The sequence below is a fragment of the Mirounga angustirostris genome, unplaced genomic scaffold (assembly GCF_029215605.1).
Source record: "Mirounga angustirostris isolate CCGP_5_RB_7025 unplaced genomic scaffold, mMirAng1.0.hap1 SCAF_6, whole genome shotgun sequence".
Lineage (NCBI taxonomy): Eukaryota > Metazoa > Chordata > Mammalia > Carnivora > Phocidae > Mirounga > Mirounga angustirostris.
In genome coordinates this window covers 50,193,795-50,214,336 of record NW_026991714.1, presented here as the reverse complement: position 1 = coordinate 50,214,336, position 20,542 = coordinate 50,193,795, and the positions used below count along the sequence as shown (strand labels likewise).

At 42.1% G+C, this 20,542-nt stretch overlaps 1 protein-coding gene across 2 annotated transcripts in view; it reads left to right on the top strand.

The window, feature by feature from the left end:
• Positions 1-20,542, top strand: part of PAPPA2 (pappalysin 2) — a 295,094-nt gene that overhangs the window by 209,649 nt on the left and 64,903 nt on the right. For both annotated transcript variants that reach the window (XM_064594278.1, XM_064594279.1), the window contains 3 exons: positions 7,529-7,700; positions 11,118-11,295; positions 12,501-12,714. In XM_064594278.1, coding sequence (XP_064450348.1) covers positions 7,529-7,700; positions 11,118-11,295; positions 12,501-12,714 — 564 coding nt within the window. The remainder of the gene's footprint in view (positions 1-7,528; positions 7,701-11,117; positions 11,296-12,500; positions 12,715-20,542) is intronic.

Here is a 20,542-nt window from a genome sequence, read left to right as displayed (position 1 = left end):
CCTTTGCAAACTGAAAAAATACATTTTTATATGTATATAATTTATGTTTTTATAATTTACATACACATACACATTTGTTATTTCTTTTTTTTAAGATTTTTTATTTTTAAGTAATCTCTACACCCAACGTGGGGCTTGAACTCACAACTCCAAGACCAAGAGTTGCATGCTGTACCGACTGAGTCAGCCAGGCGCCCCTGTTGTTTCTGAGGGGTGATTCTGTTTCCCTGATGCAATGCTAGGAAGCCTATCCTCTGCCAATTAGCCAGCAATTGTTTGGACACTTCCTTTGGTATTCCACATATTTTATAACCTACATTAAAATCATGGGTTCTGAAACATGGTGAGGCAGGGATTTGAAAGGGAGCGCTTTTGGCTGTGTGATGTAAATCTGTTTCTCTTTAGAAGGACAGGGGGTATTTGGATGGGACTTCTAGTGTTACAGCCAGGCATGGTAAAAACTATGCCCAGAATTAGAAATGAGTGAAGCAAATTATCCAGTACTGGGGCCACCAGAGTCCAGTCCTGAACTTACAAATAGGTCACATTCTAGGAAGAGATGGACCTCTCCCAAGGGGCCGACTTCAGGACAAAACCTTCAATAGAGAGGCAGGGGAACCTCCACTTTCCCAACATACAGGAATAGAAGAAGTCTGCTTCGTGCAATAATTTCATCATTTCTCTGTCATGAGGGAAGAAACAGAATTACTACTGAGATTCCTCTGTTTCTCTCAGATGAGAATCTTTGGAGGAAAAGAACTTGAATTAATTTCACCTTCCTGGTTAGTATGATGCTTCAGTAAATCCCTTCAAAGTACCAGCATTGTTTTGCCTGAGAAGGCTGATGGAAATATACTTGACATTTAATGTGTTAACTGTCCTACAAAGCAAAGATGGAGCCAGAGTGAGGAGGAGGTAAGATGGGGAGCCAGAGTAGAGACTGTATCTTTTTGTATTGGTTTGGAGAAACAGCAAAGCTCTCTAAGGATGGATGCTATTATTATTATTTGGTTTTGCCATTGGTGGTGGCAAGATTAATGAGAACTCCATTTCTTCCAGTCAACTCTACATTCTGTACATTCTGCTTCCATCTGCTGCCAAATCCAGAGCATACATTCCTTCTTAGCCCACACCCTCTTATTTCAATAAGAATCAATAAAACACAGTAGGAGAATGGCCAGAAATCTGATCCTCTTTACTATTTAACCTTGAAAGAGCTGTTTCTGCTGAAACCACTGGGATTGCTATTTGGTGAATAGTGGTACTTCTTGGATAAATGAATTGCAATATTCTGTTTAACTAAGCAACTGAAAAGTTGGAATATTAAGCAAAAACTTATACTGGGCAAGAAAGATTGTGAGAAACTCTTTTTTTGGGTTTTCCACCACATCCTGCTGCCCATTTATGGGTTTTCTGTACTCCCACCCCAATACCACCATCACCTCATCTGGGAAATTAAATATCATGTTAGAGCTGGGAGGGACCTTTAAGAGAACCTAGTTCAAACCCATCATTTCACAAATTTGCAGACAGAGGGCCAGAGTAGTTAAGAGACTTACCCAAGGTCATAGATGTAAGCAGGGACAAGCCAAGACCCGAACCCAGGTCACATTGGCCTTGATCTACTACTTTCTCTATTATACCATGCTGTTTTTCAAAATGTATGGTACAGATGCCAAACAGTTTCTCCTAAAGTAACCTAGATTCCAGATATCAAGTTGTGGTCAGCTTTTTCTGGCTGCCTAAAGGAGGGTGGGATGTTGACTTGAGAAAAGTCCATGAGCTGATGTCATCCTGATTTTGAGTTTGAGCCAAAGCTTAATTAAATATTTCTTGGTTATTATATTGTAGTGTTAGTGTTCTGGAATATCCCATCATTTCTTTTGGGCTCATTTTCCTCACCTCTAAAATGAGGAATTTGGGTTGAATTATCTTTAAGGTCCATTTTACTTTTAAAAATTGTGGTTCCTCTAAGATCATTGTTAAAATTCACATCCACTCCTCCCACCCAGAATTATTCATGTTCAAGCAAATGTGGTCTTTAGCATATAATCTTCCATTAGCCCTCACATGGGAGAAGTAGGGTTTCACTATGGATTCCTTTTTTTTTTTTAAGATTTTATTTATTTATTTATTTATTTATTTATTTATTTATCACACATGAGCAGCAGGGAGGGGTAGAAGGAGAGGGAGAAAGAATCTCAAGCAGATTCCATGTTGAGTATGGAGCCCAACTCGGGGCTCAGCACAGGACTCAGCGTGGGGCTCAATCTCATGACCCTGAGATCATGACCTAAGCCAGAATCAAGAATCAATCAATCAACTGACTGAGCCACCCAGGTACCCCTTCACTATGAATTCTGATTGCATCTCAAATAGTGTTGTAGTCTCCTGAAATTCCTTCAGATGGCTCAGACCCTCAGGGAATCCTTGGACCAAAGCTGTGGGGAAGCTGTGGGCAGAAGAGCCAGGACTTCACCCATTTGTCAGGAACTACCCAGCTTCCCAGATGTGGACCTTGTCTGGGAAGTAGACCAACTTCTTTCTAGTGGCCTCAAGAAATGGAAAATGAAAAAGAGATGCCCTGGGAGATAGCTCATGACAAGTTTCTTAGTGGGTCTGTCTGCTCCCTCTGCAGAGAATGATATCTACTTTCTGGGGTCAGCCTTACCCTGTTCTTCAGCAACCACTGTAAGGCAGTGGAAGGCGTTGGGAACTTGCCTGTAAGTTTGTCTTCAAATACGGATGTGGGCTCCTTTCACTATAGGTTCTCTAAATTTGTTAGTCATGATTTAAGAGACCCACACACATAATGAATTTTCTTCAGTTCTCAGTGTGGGGAGGAAATGGTAATTTTGTTGAAGTGTTGGGAGTGCCACCTTACCTGTGTTCTCTCTGTACAGTATCAGAGGTTACTTTCTAGGATATCTTTTTTGCCTTTCCAAATTCTGATCATTCATTGAGATCAAATCGTACCCAATGTTAAAACTGTCTCTGAAATGCCATGAATTTATAATCAGTAACACATGATTTCATTATTCTCTCTGCAGCTATGGTGAAAGCTTCTTCAGAATAGGAAAAATGTTGCATACTTTTGATCTATCTTATGGCTTCTACATGATAATATGACTTAATACATGGATGTGTAATAATCAAGCAGTGGGACCAGGTTCTCCTTCTGGAATCGGCCTTACTATTTTATAGTCTTGGCCTATGGAATTTATTGACATAGCTTTCAGGTTACACATACCAGACCTTCATGGTGCTGGGTTTCGTTCATGGTGAGCACCAAACACTTTGAAACCTATAAAGTCACAGATGCTAAAATCCCACCACAAGCCATCAGAATCAAAATCTCCAGGGGGCAAGGCCTGGGTATCTATACTTTTTAAAAGCTGCTTAAGTGAGTCTAATGTACAAGTGTGATTGAGAAAGCCTGCCACATGAGGACCACTCCTTTTATGGAACTGTGCCAACAAAGGTTTCCCAAGTACAGGTGTCACTCACAGACCCAACCAACAAAAGGACACACACACATCATTATGGTAGGATGGTATTAGGATTGTGCCTGAGTACACAGGAGCAGGTTATGTACAAGAGGAGGATAGCCTGGGGTTAATATAACATTTTGTACAGGGATTCCTCATTGAAAGCATTTTTTAAAACTCTCCAACATAATGACCTTGGGGATTGAGGACCAGAAGAGAGAGAGTAGAGGCTTATCAGAGAAATGGAGCGACAAAGAACGGAGCTAGAATTATGGGTAGGTGGCCATCTACAGAGTGTGATTTTTAAGGGCCTATTGACTTAAAATTCCATCATGAAAAAACTCATTCCTTTGGTTTAAAACTTTGTCTCCTGTTACTATGGAAATACCTGTGAATCACATCTGACTGGATTCATCATATCCTTACCTGAGAATACATTGTGATGGGGTGTGGGGAAAGATCTGGAAAAAGTGGGTGGAAGGCTAAGGAGCTTTTGCCAAATGAGAAAACACACCAAGCAGGGCATCTTGCAGACAGTGGCAACTGGACAAATATTGACAATTTGATTTGTTATCATTTAAAAGAAAACTGCTTGAAACGAAGACAGACTATTAAATATTCTATATTTCCCCCTAACTGCCCTGCTGAGATGAGGAGCTTCTTGGCTCTCCCTGGCTTATACTGCTAGCTCCTGAACTGAGAAGAAAGCAACAGGAGAGCAGCCTCATCCCCCCCAGGGAGGTGGTCTCTAGGCTGGCCCGAGAGTGAGGGCTCTGAGCTCCAGCCTGAGGATTTTCCTCTGACTCGCTGTGTGGCCTCCAGCCAGTCTCCAAGCAGCTTCAGTTTCTTGTATGTCAAACCAAGAAAAATACCTAACTTCCCACCTCTCTGGGGCATTGTAAGACCCTGAGGCTGCCACTTTCATTACTGTTTGTCTGAAGACCATAAGAAGAAGGCTTGTAGAGAAATTTTAAGACTAACTGTTTTTACTATTAGCATTATCAATATGAAAACTCGTGTAGCACCAGGTAGAAAGGAGAATGTTTGGGGAGGGCAGAAAAATGGAGGACACAACAGCCCTCAGAAAAGCGGTGTTTGTAGTGCAAGAGAAACACAAAAGGGGGGTTGGGGTGCAGGGGAGAGAATTCTACAATTGGTACCAGATGCCATCAGAAGCTAGTAACCTGACAAACACCGTCCTCATAAAACAAATTCCTTAAAAAAGGAAGCAAATGGAAATGTAAGCTAGTGAAAGAATTTGCAGCAGCTGCCCTAAAACCATTTCTCACTTCATAAACAGGTCTGGGTTTGGTGCCTTTTTTTCTTTTTTTGCCTTGGTCTTATTTCATGCCACTTCCCCCCTCTAACACGCTCCCCTGTCTCATTCTTCCTCCTCCACTGCCAATGCTGGAAGGGCTTCTTACACCGGTAGTCATAGCAACAGCAGTTAATGGAGCCCCATCTTGATGGAGGGAAGCTCATTCAGAGTATTTGTTCTGTGTCTTATCTCAGCACGTATTTGTCCTCAGTGATGACATGGATTAATTAATTGGATGGAGTCACTGAAAAACAGCACATACTATTTCACATTAATTTCTTGGCAACAAGCTGACATGAACAAGAACTTGTTAATAACTGTGTTTCCTAGTATTCTCTGCATACCACGCTGAAGAAATATGACTTTTTGTGGACATCAGGAATACAGCATCTCTGAAACTTGGAGTTCTTTAGGCATCACTAATGAGGTGTACTGATCTCACCCCATGAAGAATGGTCAGGTTTCAGATCCCTTATCCAGATAGGTTCAATAAAGACTCAGAGACAAAGATTCATTTCCTATATTGCCTACCCAATTATCAGCATTGGATTTGGGGAGTTTGTGTTGACAATTAACAGCCCCTACCCCCCAATTCATATCTTCCTCCCTCCACCAGACTCAATAGAGTGAATCTGAGGCATTCCATACCATCGAAGGGAATAATAAGAACTCAAAAGAGTAAAAAAGGTTTTTTCAAACTACTCAACTCCAACACCTCTATTCTATAGCTAATAAGCACAGATAAAAGAATGAGAATGTCACTGACATATGATTTAAATCCTATGGCTACAAGATAAGAAGCAGCAACTTTAGCATATTCAGATCAAATCCATCCTTTTTAGATGAGTGCTTTTAAAATCAATTCTCAATTATGTCAAGGTGTTATGTGCATATTCAATGACATTTTATTTTTCACTTTCTTGTATTGTTGCCCAGCTTTTTAATAAAGTCATTGACTGCTAACACAATTCTAGGGCAAATAGGGCAAATTAATGATGATGAGCCTCACGGTAGCCATTTTGGCTAATATTTAGCACCACTGGTAACAGCATCATGAGCAAGAAAATATCTCATTGGCCCCACTAGATTATGATTTCCTTAAGGGCATGATACTTATCGTACCCCCAGTACTCAAGCCAATGCCTTGCCAACAATAAGTGCTCAGTAGATGTTTATTAGTGAATGAATGAGTAGGGCAAGATGGTTGAATCACTGTTTGATGATAATATTTTTGTGTTTCAGAGTCCCATCTGTCACTTTAGAATTAACAAATTACCCATCTTAATAGCCATTGACTTACTTTGCTGTCTGAGCAAATTTAATTCAGCAGAATTTTCTTGTGTTTACTACAGCAAGCTTTATGGTGAATATAAAAGTGAGTAAGAGCCTGTATTTGTCTTCAAGAGGTTCATAATTGAGTTGGGAGTTTCAGTACTTAGGAGATACTCAGCTACTAATTGCCTTGTAGATCAAAGGATGAATAAATGAAAGAGTAAGCAGATGCACACATGACTATAATATAAGATAGAATATTAGAAGTGTTAGAAGGAAATTATTTTAAAAATTTCCCTGGGAGGTTCAAAGGAGGAAAACATCTGGAGGGGCTTCTTGGAGAAGAAAAGCCTTTTAGAAATCTCAACAAATTGAACAACTGTATAGAAATGGGAAAACCAAAAAGCATGGATGGCAAATAGAAAACAAGTAACTGAGGGTGGGACTTCAGCCATTTGCAGTGGAGCAGTAGAGGGAATTAACCCAGAACAGTAATAACCCTGTGGGATATATACCATTATTAAACCCCTTCTTACGGGGGAAGGAGCTAAAACACTGGGGAATGAATAACTCAGCCATATCACAGAGGTGGTAAATGGTGGATCCAGGATTCAAAGTCAGACAGCATGGGGCCAATGCTCTAATTTTTCTCTGGTTCTGCCTTGGGAAGAGGGTAATGCTCCTTGTTGCTGTTACAGTCTAGACCTGAACTTGGAGAGTTTAACTCTCTCTCCCATTCCTGGCTGACTGACCCTAGAGATCCAGGCAGTGGTCCTCCTCTGCTGAGATGATGTCCTGGAAGCACCTAGCACAACCATCAGGCATGTGGCCGAGATTTAATATGTGTGAGTTTCCTCTTCCTGTCAAGGGCTCAGTTTCTGATTAGCCAGTGCTGATTTTCAGTGGTGTGTAGTGCTATGGCTCCAGTTGTCAGAAATATTTACATACCAACCAATAAATGTTGACTTTTCTGCCATCTCAGATACCCAGACCCTTCTTCCAGGGCCCTCTGGAATCAAACAACTAAAAGGTTAGTACCTGACACAACCAGGGGCCCCAAGGATTCACTCCTGACCTGGGTCTGCTCTGATTGTTTGGGACTCAGAAGTACTGGTTGTTAAACATTTTGAGGCATGCTCTCTGATCCAGCCATTTCTGATGCCATCCAGAGCTCTTGGGACACATTCCCCACCTTGTCCTGTCACCATTTTGTCCTCCTGGAAAAGCCGTGGAGTCAGTTAATCATTCATTACTTGTTAACTGATATTGTTCTTGTTTATTTCATGTCGCAGGGTTCCAGGTCACACAGAAGGAGGTGATGAATTCAGTGTAGGTTTTGGAGAAAAATCATTCTCTTTGGTTTAGAGGCACTTTCCAGAGGAAGCTGCAAAGTTTTTGCTGCTGCCTTCTGGTCTGGAGTCTAAGATGCTTTTGTTTCTGTCATCCCCAGCTGTGTCCATCGGCCCTGTGGGGAGCAGGGCAGCTGTGTGCCATTGCTGCTTGATCATGCGGATATGGTGAACTGTACCTCTGGTGGCCCAGGTCACATGAAGTGTGCTATTACCTGTCAAAGGGGGTTTGCCCTTCAGGCCAACAGTGGGAAATACCTCAGGCCTATACAGGTGAGTTGGAAACCCGTGGTCATCAAGACCAAGCTCCAGGGAACGGACGGGACTTATGCTCCCCTCCCTGGCTGAATGGGGGAAGGGCAGGTGTTTTTAAATCACTTGAAGGAAAGATAAGGACTCTAACAAGCAAGGAGAGCACAGCTTCACAGAAATGCAAGGTGCAGTTCCCATTAACTAGGGTGTCAGTTTCTCTCATGCAGACAGCAGGTAGGGACGCTTATCCCGTTCTCGTCCTCCTTTCCCTGTCAGAAATCACAGTCCCACTTTTGCCTTCAAGATGAGAATTTCACAGTTTACATTTTCCCACAATTTGTAAGCAAGATAGGTTGTAATCAGTTTGTCTGTGGCTCATAGTTTGACTCCCAGCCTTCTTTATATAAGAAGGCTGGAGAAAGAGTCTGATTTTCTTCCCTCTGTTACTGAGGTGGGGATTATATCATGATTCTAGCTTTTGCCTAATTTTCCACATTTCTCCAAGCTACCATAGCACTATTTCCAGCATTTGGAGGTAGTAGAATATATTAGTTAAGAGCATGGCTCAGGTGACAAACATGGAATGAAATTTTGGCTCCACTGTTTATTAGTTATATAATTTTAAGTAAAAACAAACAAAAGAAACTAGTCTCTTTAAGTGTTCTTCCATATTTGTGAAATAATGAGGACAGAAGTATTTATGTCATTGAGTCATAATGATGACTGGAAATAATTGAAAAGCTTCTAGCTAAATGATAGGCACATAGCCCTCATTAAGCTGCCAATACTATGAGCATGATAATGTATTCTCAACTAAGAATTCTGTTTTCCATCTTTCCTTTAGAGAGCTTTCAATACTCTACAGAGGAACTTTAAACTTGAAATCAGCCCTTAGAAGACATGACCATCATATGAGACAGAGAAAGGATGCATTAGGGAAAAGATAATGGTGCTTGAGGAGAGAACCAGAAAGACATGGAATGATGAGGAAAGAATGGATGCGTGACTGATAGTCAGGTATCATTGGTGCAAAAGATTGGAATTGCTTGTATTTTGTACCAATTGACTACTTAGCAGGTGGTAGATTCATGGAAGAATTTCACTTGCTTAGAGATGGTCTGAACTCAAAGACACAGTTGTTGGTTTCAGGTGGTTTAGGTTCTGCATAGAGAGAAACAGTTTTGATAGACCTGGAGACACCAGCTCCTTGGTCGATGGTGCTTTGGTCAGAAAAGCAGAGCTCTTGTCCCCTGTTCTTCACCCAGCTTAACTTACACTAGAGAAGAGAGAGAATAACAACAACAACAAAAAAAATAGGGACTGACTCCATTTGTGTGATAGGTAAAGAGAGGGAGAGAAGAAAAGACGGTGTTTGCAATGCATTACAATTAGGAGCACAGTCAAGACAAAATGGACAACACTTAATGAAGCCAGGAGAAAAACCAGGCAATATATGCAGGGTTCGAGACGGATTCTGTAAGCGATCGTTGTGGTTCAAGCCAGGCTTCCACACTGTGATAAGTGTGCAAGGGGCAGTCTGGGTGGGGAGGAGGAAGGTGGGAGCTCACCCTCTGCCAACCATGTGGTGGAGTCAGCAAACAGCTCTCCAGCTGACTGCTCCTGTCACCCGAGGCCAGCCCCACTAAGGAAATTATACAATCCCAGCTCGTGATCACAAGACAGTGGGGATATTTGCTTTTTGTTGACATAAGAACTGAAACTAAACAGAAAAATGTGTCTGGCTTTGACTTGGGTCCTTCTGGCAGGCAACAGAGAAACATTGGGAAGAGAGAGGCACAGCTGGCCAGGAGTGGGTGTCAGGGGTGACAGGTGCTTTCACCAGTCATTTTACCTTTGGCTTCACTGTCACTGTGGTCTCCTGGTGGGATGGCTGCTGAGCCGCAGAATGGGGCTGCAGAATCTCCCCGTGCTCTCTTTGACCTGTGGTAACCCATTGGCTGGAGTGATGGCTGTGCTCTTTCCCAAACAAGCCATGAGCTTCCAGGTCTCTCAGTCCCAGCTCACTCTGTCCCCCTCACTCTGGACACGTTCTTCTCCCCTTTCCCTCGGCAGCTGGGAAGTCCTGCTCATCCTTCACAGGCCAGGTCCTGTATCACCTACTCTGTGAACCTCCCTGCAGACACTGGCCTCCTGCTCGTGGAGGGACAGTCCCTCCTCCAGCCCCCATGGTGCTGTCTCACAGAGTGAGCACCTACATAAAATATGGCTGCCTCTTTTTACATTTTTATGTTTTCTTTCTTCTTGGTCCCTGTCCCCTACTTCTTTTGTTTTATCATTTCCATTCTTTGTATTGTATTCTCGCAAATCACTACAGAAAGAGTAGGCTGTAATAAATAACAATATATATCTCTTGCATTTTCCTTCCATATTTCCTTTCCTCCCTTCCTCTTTCTCTTTCTCCTTCTTTCCATTCTTCTCCCTTTGTTTTTCTGAGCCATTGTTTCAACCTATGATTTGCTCTTCTGGTAGATGATTAGCTCCTGGAGGGTGTCTTGTTTATCCAAACCTAGACAGAATTTGGCCCTTCTAGGTGCTCAATAAATGTCTCTTCATTTATTTAGTGATGAGGAACTCCAGGGCTACCCCACAAAAATGACAGGCTCAGGGAAAGGGCTGGAATCTCTCCAATTTAACCAGAAGATTTGGAAGGTGCCTTGTATGCATTGATTCCCAGCTGTTCTTAGATACTGTGCACCATTCTCAGTGGAGTTAATTATGTTCAGGAGCATTATCAGTTGGTTTATCAGCCAGGCTCCCAGCAGGAAACAGATGACATGCTCCGAAGTGGGCAATTTGAGGGAATTTAATACAGGGACTACTTATGAAGGTGGAGGCAGGATACAGGGAAATTACAAGGAGTTGCAGAATCCCAGGGTCAAGCGGTGACATCACCAGTAGGCCTGAAGAGTTGACTGCAAGGAGCAGGGAGCAGAACCCACAGGAAGAGAGTGTAGGAGAGGATGGAGAGGGCTACCAAGGGACAAAGCCAACTGGCATTACTGGAGTAGGAAGAATAAGCGTCCAGACCTCCCTTTCCCTCCTGGCTCTGCAATCTCCTGCCAGTGGGTTCTGGGTTCTAGGCCTGGGCACAACCAGAGGCATGAAACCCACAGGGCCACAGAGCATGGTGGAGAAGGGCATAGAGTGGATCCAAGAGCACAAGGGAGGCAATCAAGAGTTGGCCTGGAAGAGTGTCTCCAATGATTCTCTTACACTAACAGGGATGGTCAGCAGCAGCCTACCTGGGTACTGAAGATCTATATCAAGCCAGTAGGGCCTAAGGAGGGAACAACGCAAAATCATTTTACCTATTTTGAATGTTTGCACAAATAATCACCAGGATTCCTCCAAAGCCTGGAAACTACTTTGATAAGCTTTTTCATGTGAACTTGATGGAAAAAAATTCTCTGTTTGTAGAAGGAAATTCTGCTCACATGTTCCTCTGGGCACTGGGACCGGATTGTGAGCTGCATGCCCCTTGATTGTGGCGTTCCCCACCCATCTTTGGTGAACTATGCGACCTTTTCCTGCTCAGAGGGAACAGACTTTCTGAAACGCTGTTCAGTCTCCTGTGTCCCACCAGCCAAGCTTCAAGGTATTGTCAGCCAAACAAGAACTGAATGCAAGTTCTCTTCAGGCTATCTCTCTTTGGGGGTACTTTAGGGATTTTTTTCTTCACCCCAGTACTCTCCTCATGTGCTCTGCTGTGCCATCCTCTTCTGATAACACCACCAAAGTGCCAAAGGGCAACACCATTTTTGTCCCAATGACATACAAGAATGCCCTGGCTCAGATCTCATGAATGAAAGACACATAGGCTTCCCTGTTTTTCTTTGATTGTACGTCCTCTGGAATCAAGCTGACTCACAGTGGCCTGATCATATTAATAATCAAGAAACACTTTATCATGCAAATTTTTTTATTTAATATTTACAACCTTCCTATGAGCTAGGTCCTTTTAGTTCTATTTTATAGATGAGAACAGAGTTCTATGAGTTGTCCCTGGCTTACTGCTAGTAAGAGATGAAGATAGGGTAGAACCTGCTCTGACCCCACACCTTGCTCTTGACCTCTTCTCAGACTTTGGTGTGCCTCTCAGTGACCCAGGAGGCCCGTTACAAATGCTACTTCCTGAGCCTAATGCGGACAGAGCCTGATTTAGTAGGTCTGAGGTGGGTTTGTGATGCAACTGTGGGAAATTCATGGATTGCCTTCGGAAGAACCATGAATTACACTGAGGCATATGGTGTGGTGTTTAAGTACAGAACTCCGCATCCCAACTGCCCAAGTTCAAACCCTACATCTGCCCCTTATTAGCTTGGGCAAGATGCCTAAACTCAATTTCCTCATGTGCAAAATAAGAGATAATGATGGTATCTGTTGCAATGGGTTGTTTGAGGTGTGAAGTTTATATAAGTATTATAAAATGCTTTGGCATATAAAAAGCACTATAAATGTGTCATGCTTTCCATGACATGGTCACTACTACATTTTTATCATTTGTAGTTAGGAAGTGAGGTCATGATTTATTTAGTAGCCATTCTATCATTCAGGGAATGAAAGGGAGGTCAGGGAATCGTTATCTGACCTCTGTTCTTTGTAAGAGATCCCAGTGGATACTCAGCGAGTAAAAAGAGATAGGATGAGCCCTGGACCTGAGATGCCAGAGAAGTTGCTCCACCAAGAATTATGTGACTTCCTGAGAATGCTGACGGGTTGATAGGTTTTTGTTCTTTTTGGCTACATTTTGATTTCTGGACTCTGCTCTGAGCATCCTGTGCTTCTTTTTCCTGGGCTCAGGACTGAACCCGTGGTTGACCTGTCTTGAAGATGGGCTCTGGTCCCTCCCCGAAGCCTACTGCAAGTTGGAGTGTGACGCTCCTCCTGTTATCCCGAATGCCAGCTTGCTCCTGCCTCCCTGCCTCCAGCACAACCATGACGTGGGCTCCGTCTGCAGATACGAATGCAAACCAGGCTACTATGCCGTGCCGAGTGCGGACAGTAAAGTCAGGAGGTGAGCTGGCTTGTTCTTGGGTCTTTGCGCTTCTCTCTACCTTCACGCTCTCATTTGTAAATCCCAGACCGTTGCTTTGGAAATAATATGAAGACCTTCTGGGTTGTCCATTGCTTGTTGTGTTGGTTTGTTTTTCTATACAATCTCTCTTCACCTGCACAGGTATATTCCACAGTCATGCAGGCAGGTTGACCAGGTGTGCTTTCTGGAAAGCTATTCCTTCCCATAGAAGATCCCACAGCCTCATTTAGGTGATTTTAATGGAATCTCTGCCCTAATTATCATTGTCCTTGAAAGTAAGTGTTGGGAGCTTCTCAGGTGTTGTCACCTGAATCCAACTGTGGGTGGAACATCCTCATCAGGTCGGTTGGGAGCTTATGGGATGATGGTTCTGGGAGAGACCACCTGGGCTGGTCCCCAATCCAGACATTTATTACCTGTGTGATGCTGGGAAGGTTTCTTTCTCTGCTTCAGTCTTTCTCATCTGTAAAGCAAGGATAGTAATAATAATATCGACCTGATAGGGCTTGGTGTGGGGACTAAATACATTAATCAATTAATAAAACATAAGGTTTGGTAAATTTATTTTCAACACATAAAACATATTAGCCATTAATGTTATTGTAGTCTCTCTGCTTTCTCCCTGCTGGACTTCCTGTATGTGCAACTCCTAGACCCAGAAGCCAGGGTGCATTTCTTCTGATCAGAAAGAACAAAAGGAAAGGCTTTGAAGAGAGTCATGCTGGGCTTCAGATCCCAGTCATCTCCTCTTTTTATCAGCTGAGTAACCTCAGGCAAGTTACTTAACTCTTTGGGTCTCAGTCTCCTTTGTAAGTTGAGGATAATGCCCACATCAGAGGGTTGAGTTGAAGATGAAATGAGATAATGCACATCCAACCCAGTGCCTGCCTTGTGCCAATTGCTCAATAAATGGCTTCAGCAAAAGAAGGTTTTTCTGAAGAAACAAAACAAATAAAAAACTTTCAGAAAAAGAAACTCCTTGTACTCAGTAAATAGTAGCTATTCTTTCCCTATCATAAATTATGTTAGTATAGGAGAAAATCCAGTTCATTTCTTACCCAGGACTTAGTTAAAAGTCCGACCATAGTAGGTTTTTTTTTAAAGATGGTTTTTGTTTTTGTTTTTGTTTTGAACTAATATGATCCCACCTGTGGCATTACCAATGATGCCAAGACAGACAAACTTTGCTTATAAGCTAAAATTCTCTAAGGGGACAGAAGAATATCAGGAAACATGTGCCCTTCACCCCACCATCTTACTATGGGGTGGATTGAGTCTGGCTTTGCCCAGAGCCTTACACTACAGAGAAAGCCCAGGCTTCTATGTGGGAGGGTGGGGGGAGCAAGTCAGGCGAGAGCTAGGCTGATGAGAATATGAATAATACTGATGAAAAATTCATAAGAGGCAGCACTCCGGTTCAGTGGACTCTAGCAGGTATAGTCAACAGTTTTTGACAACCGAAACACATTTGCATGTGACTTTCATAGGCTCTAGATCAATTTGCATAGGCACACATTGAAAGACAGTGAGGACCCAGGCCATCTTCAAGTGCGAATGATATTACAACTCCTCTAGAGGAGGCTGTTTTCTGGCTTTTTCCCCTCTTGTTTCTTGCCTCCCCTTATACAGACTTGCAACTGACTCAGGTGTCTGCAGAATAGTGTAGAGAAGAATAATTGAGGGGGAGAGCAAAGTCTCAGGACCAGGAAGAATTGAGGGCAGAGGGATGATTTCTAGCTCCCTCAGCCCACAGCTTCTGTTGGGAATGAGGCTTCCCCCCAGAACTGTGGGCTCTCTGCCTTCCCTTGCACCTCGGGCTCAGCCGGCTGCCCCAGCCACGGCAGGGGCACACAAAGGCCATTTGTTGGTACAACTTTTCTGGTTGAGAAACTGGAAGCTTGCAACATCGGCATCGGTTTTGGCATAAACATTTACATTCACAAACACCATGCTGAGGGAAGATTAAATTATTTACCACACTGGGTAAACTGATTTAAATCTTAGTTTACACCTGTTTGCATAGCAGGCGGCGGATTGGTCATCAGAAGTTTGCAAGTTGGGCGTAAATCACTGTCACTTGCCACTTCTGTTTACCCAATGAACTATGTCAGCCTTGTTCCCCGCTTGGTGGATAGAGCCCAGAGTTGTACAAATGGGGCTCTAAACTTCTTTCTAGGACATGCAAGCAGGAGGAGAAGAAATTGGGAAAAGCAGGCAGGGAGATCAATCCAGATAGAGTGGACACATGCTAATTTTATGCAGTTCTGCGAGTAGTGGAAAAAACCCGCTTGATGGTCAGATTCGAAGCTTGTTGTTTGCATGACTCTGAACAACGGACTCAATATCCATGTGTCTCAATTTTTGCATCCATAATGGGAGGGGTAGTAATTTCTACCCAATAGTGTTGTTTTGAGGCTGAAAGGAGGTAAATGTTCTGGAAGCATTTTATCAACTATGACGTTCAATGTAAGTACCATGTATTGCTTTTTGTTCATTTCTTTTTAAAACAAGGAAACAGCTACGAAAATGTCAGCCAAGTACATTCCCTTCCTGCTCTTCTCACATCTGTTGAATGTTGTTTCAAGAGAAAAGAAAGACAAGTACTGGATCTGACTTTTCTCTTTGGATCAGCCCATTTAAGTTTTGTCCCATTCAGCTCAGAGGGGGCAGGGAAGGCATAGCTGCAATTGGCAAGTTCATCGCGTGCGTGCTCTCTGCTGGTCTGGGGAGAATCTAGGCTCTGACCTCAGGGAGCACACAGCCTCCGGGCTCCCTCTTTCCTGTGCTTTATTTTTCCTTGAAGCATAGCAGAGAAGGAGACAGCTAGAGGAGAGGCACATTCACCTGGCCCCTGGATTCCTGGCCCCTTCTTCCCAGGATTTGAAAGTGGCACAGCCCACACTGAATCTAGTTCCTGAAGACAGGGAAAATGCAATGGCTTAGGCCTGGGTCAGGGACTCTGACCTTGAAGTCGTGGCTGGAGTCAGCATCACCCAAGTCCAATGGATTCCCCAGAGGGAAATTCAGAAGGAGGGTAAATGGATGTTGGGGGAGCAAAAAATATCAATAAAACAAAAATAAATATCCATTATATAGTACAGCTATACAATGGTACAGCCATACCATGAAATGGCCTGCTACCATCAAAGATGTTTGGAAGAATATTAAAGACATGGGAAAACATTCACAGTACAATGTTAGGTGGATAAAAGCAAGAAAGTAACTGTTATAAATGATAGAATCTCTATTTTTCATATTAAAAAATATTTTTATCACTTTTATATTAGCTAGAAATGATTATGATAGTAGTAGTCATAATCTCTAGGTAGTAGGTTTATAAGGAATATCTCTTCTTTTTCCGCTTATTTGTATTTGCTAAATTTTCTAGATTTTATAATGATATAAATGGATAAACAGTTTAAAAACTAAATAATGAAGTGAGCTAAGAGTAGATTATAGCAATTTGTGGAGGCAGAGAGTAATAAAAGGAAAACTAGGCAGATCTTTCTAAGTAGGTGAACACAGGAGAGACCAGCACTCTAAGACGGCATGAAGAAAGTTATGTGACCTTTCCACCCTATGCCCAGATCCTTCTATGTTTTGAGGACCAGCACTGTCTTTATTCTCGAAGGCATCTCACACCGTTTTTCCTCCAGTCCTAATACCTCTTCCCAAACTTCCAGCATATCACCTCATTCACCAAAGTGAAGGGTCTGCCCACAGGTGGGCAAGCTAATCTATGCCCCAAACATATACTCCTCTTTCCTGCTGTCAAAAATGAAGTTCACCACCTTTGCTCTGAACCCCATCTCCCTTCTTGGGGATTTCTCTCCACCCATTTACATTCTTCTTTCCTACATCTGAGGCATCTCTCTTCCTCTTGCCCGTTACTTCTCTTTCATTATTCTCAGGTTTCTCCCACCTTACCACTCAAATAAGCAGAGCCTTTTCTTGATCCCATGCCCCTGCCCTCAGCTACCACTCCAGCTTTCTCTCTCCCTTTCACAATGAAACTTGTTGTAAGAGTTGTTTGTATTCACTCTCTCTAGCTTGCCATCTTTTCTCTCCTTCACACTTTGACATTCATGTTTTTACTCCTCTCTCTTCACTAGAGCTGTGCTTGCCATGGATCTTTCTGCTGCCAAATGCAGTGACTCTTCTTGGTCCTCAGGTTACTTGAGAATATTTGGTTTATATTGTGGTCACCATGAGAGATAGGATGGACCCTTCTACCCATAATTTGGTGTGGATGTTGAAACTAATGATACCACACATAGACCAAGAGACTCTGAAAAGGTTTATTACTCATATAATGAGGCCTTCTGGAAAGAGAAGGGGAGGACCCCAGGTTGACCTTCAAATGGCTGGAGAAAGCAGGGAAAGGAGAGGGCCTGGGGTTTTATGGTGCTTAGGGAGTGGGGCTTGTGTCATGGGTTCTGCATGTGAACAGAACCTGTGTGGTTTGAACTTTCTCCTGAGGCCAAAAGAGGAAGCATACAGCTTTCTGATAGGCTTGCTCAGATATGGGAGATGGTGGGGCTTGAAAGCTGTCAGCAAACATTAAAAATGGAGTCGGGCTCCTTATTGTAGCATAGTTGGCTAAGCTCTGCTTGAAACTTCTTCCTTGATAATGTTCTTTTTCACTCCCTAATTTTCCTTCTTCTTCTCTGTCTCTTCTCAATTTTATTTTCTGGATTTCTCCCCTCTGCCCATTTCTTCAGTGTTGGTGTTTCTCTGAGCTCACTTTTCTCTCTTATTCTGCACACTTGTCTGGGATGAAGCTCATTTACTCTGTAGCCTCATCCATCATTCACATGCCGATGCTTCCTAAATCCATACCTCCTACTCTAGTCTCTTCCCTTAGGGGCCATAAGGACCATTAGAACAACTGCCTGTGGATATAGCCACTTGGATATCCCATCTGCATTTTATACTCTTACTATATAAAACACATCAACTTCCATCGACTGTCATCTTACTGACTCTCAGATATGACCATTTCTCCCAATTTCTGCTGCCACTTCTCTATACCAGGCCACTATCCTTTTTCACTTCTGAACTGGTCTTTCTGACTCTAGTCTTTTTCCCTTCAATACGTTCACCACTTTGCAGCAAAATTGATCTTCAAAACACAGAATTCCAATTACAGTTTTTCCCTACATAAAATTGAATGGCCAGCCATTTCACTAGGAAAATAAAAAATCTTAAAATAGTTTCAAGGTCTTATATAATCTAGCTGGACTTTGCCTACTTCCATAGGCTTATTGCTTACTCTCTTCCCTGGGAGACCACTTCCCTCCAACTGTTCTTTTTCATTCCCTGATTTTCCTTCTTCTCTAGGCTCTCATACCATTGGATTGATGTTACTTCCTCATCTAAGCCATGGCTAACATGCCTCTGGGCCAGAGCTCTCCCCAACAGTGACCTTTGCTTTAGCTGACTCTTACTCCTGTTTTTAGCATAGGTACAGTTTTATCTAGGAAGACTACCAAATCTCCCCAGTCTGGAAGAACTGCCCTTCCCAGGGTTCCATTGCACACAGAACTTCCCTGACATCATTTATCTCACTGAGTAGACATGGTCTGGTTACTTATCTATATTCTCCAAGAGACCATGAATATTTGTTTAGCTTCGTGTGCCCAATGGATACTACATTTTTTGGTAGGTACTCAATAAATAGTTTATGAATGGAGGAAAGTACATTTATTAGAAAAATCTTGATAGGAATTTGATATTAAAGTTGATACGAATCAGTGGTGCAGGAAAGGGGGCAGTTTCTTATGAGGGAGTGGAGATCTCTATTTCAAGGACTTTAGAGTAGAAGAACTCTAAAAATATATGTGTATGTTTTCCTTCTAACAATTGTCTGAGCAACATGGAAGGAATCATTTTCTCCAAAGGCTGTTTATTTTTGTCTATTCAACACACATGTAAGCTTGATTAGCACAACTCTATACAAGTTAATTGTCGCACAAAAGGATTAGACCTCTCAACAAGCTCACCAGAACAACAGTTCCCATACCTGGCTGCACATTAGTATCATTTGGGGAGAATTAAAAAATCTTAATGTTCAGATCATACCCCAAACCAATTACATCAGAATCTCTGCAAGTGGGACCCAAGCTTTAGTGTTTTGCAAAGCTTCCCAAGTTGCTCCACTATGCAGCCAAAATCAAGAAGCACGAGTCTAGGGGAACCTTTGTTTCTGTAAGAACAGTATCAGTCATGGGATTTTGACTTGTCTAAAAATATCCAGAGTAATGTTTCTTTTTTCAAAATTAGTATAACAGCACTTTTGCATGCCAGATTTTTACATGTCTCTTTGAGGCTTATTTATATTTGGAGTTAATTGAAAAAATACAAACAATTGTAACTCCAAAGGAATTGTAGTATTTTCCTGAGTTCTTTCTTATTGACATTTTACAACACATACACAGGCTCCTTTAAGCCGCTTTCTTTTCCTCCCCTGCAGTTTTCTTCCACATAGACATCATTGTTCATTGCCCCTTTGTTGTTTCATTAACTTGACTTCCAAGGTAAGGTAAAAAAATGTTTTTGACTTACATTTTTATCAAAAAGACCATATTATAGTCTCCCTTATCTTTCACTCCCATGGCTACCTTTTTCTTATTAGGTGTTATCTTTATGTGCGAAGGTTAGATTAACCTCATTAGGGCTCGTAATTAATTTAACTTACAAATTATTCCAACCTTCTAGCCTTACTTAGCCTCTCCCTCTGTAAGTCATTAATCAAGATGCCATGTGAAAGGTGCTGTAGTAGTCAGATCTTTTTTAGAGTGATTGTAAACAGCCATACTTTCTGAGAGTCACTCATGATATCAGCTTTTCCAAAGAACACAGATCTATTTAAGTTCTATAAACACAAATATAGGTCAAGACTGTAAAAAACAGGCCTCACGTTATGACTATTTAGTGTTTAACAAATGTTTGGTTGGTAAACCTCTTTAATGGGGGTTTGTCTCCTCTGACTTGGAGGGAGGGTTTGGGATGGCCGTGGATTATACATGTGGACTTGACCCATCTCTACACACAGAAAGATCATTTGGTATGGCAGAGAGTTAACAAGCGTAAGGCCTTGGCTCTGTTCTGTCGGGTTGATGATATAATAAGATGATAGTATAATATGGTATACTATGATATAGTAATGTATACCTTGATAAACTGTAATAATAATATGTTTCAGTATATTATTAGATAGATGAGGAAACTAAGACTCAGAGTATCATTAGTAGCCTTTCCGCAACCACTCAGCCAATTTGTGATGTTAAACCATTCTGACTCCAGAGCCCATGCTCTTGGCTAACAAGACTTTCAATATTGAGCAAATTACTATATCTCTCTGGGCATTTTTTTCTCACATCTGTAAAATAAGGGGAAATCTTGAGTGACTTCCAGCTCTAAAAGTCTATATTTTATTTTCTGCCTCAGTAGAACCAATGAGAAGAGTTAGCACTTTGGCAGAACACCATTGAGATAAGTGATACATAACAATTTATTGCCACCAGAAAAAAAAAAACAGAGAAGCAGTGATATGTTACTGCACAGGCACAATCCTAGTGGGCAGTACTTAAGGAAATACTGGGAGAACTTCTGGTCTGAGTGAACAGTCAAGGTTTTATCCTCTTCCTCTCGATAGGTTTTGGTGAATTGTTCTCTATTCACACCCAAGAGGATTGAATCCAGGTCTTCCTTGAAGACAGAATATGGGTACATTTTTAAGATCTCTAGAATTGAATTTAAAGATTAAGTACTTCCCTGAAACTTCCCTAAAGAAGAAAATTTAGTC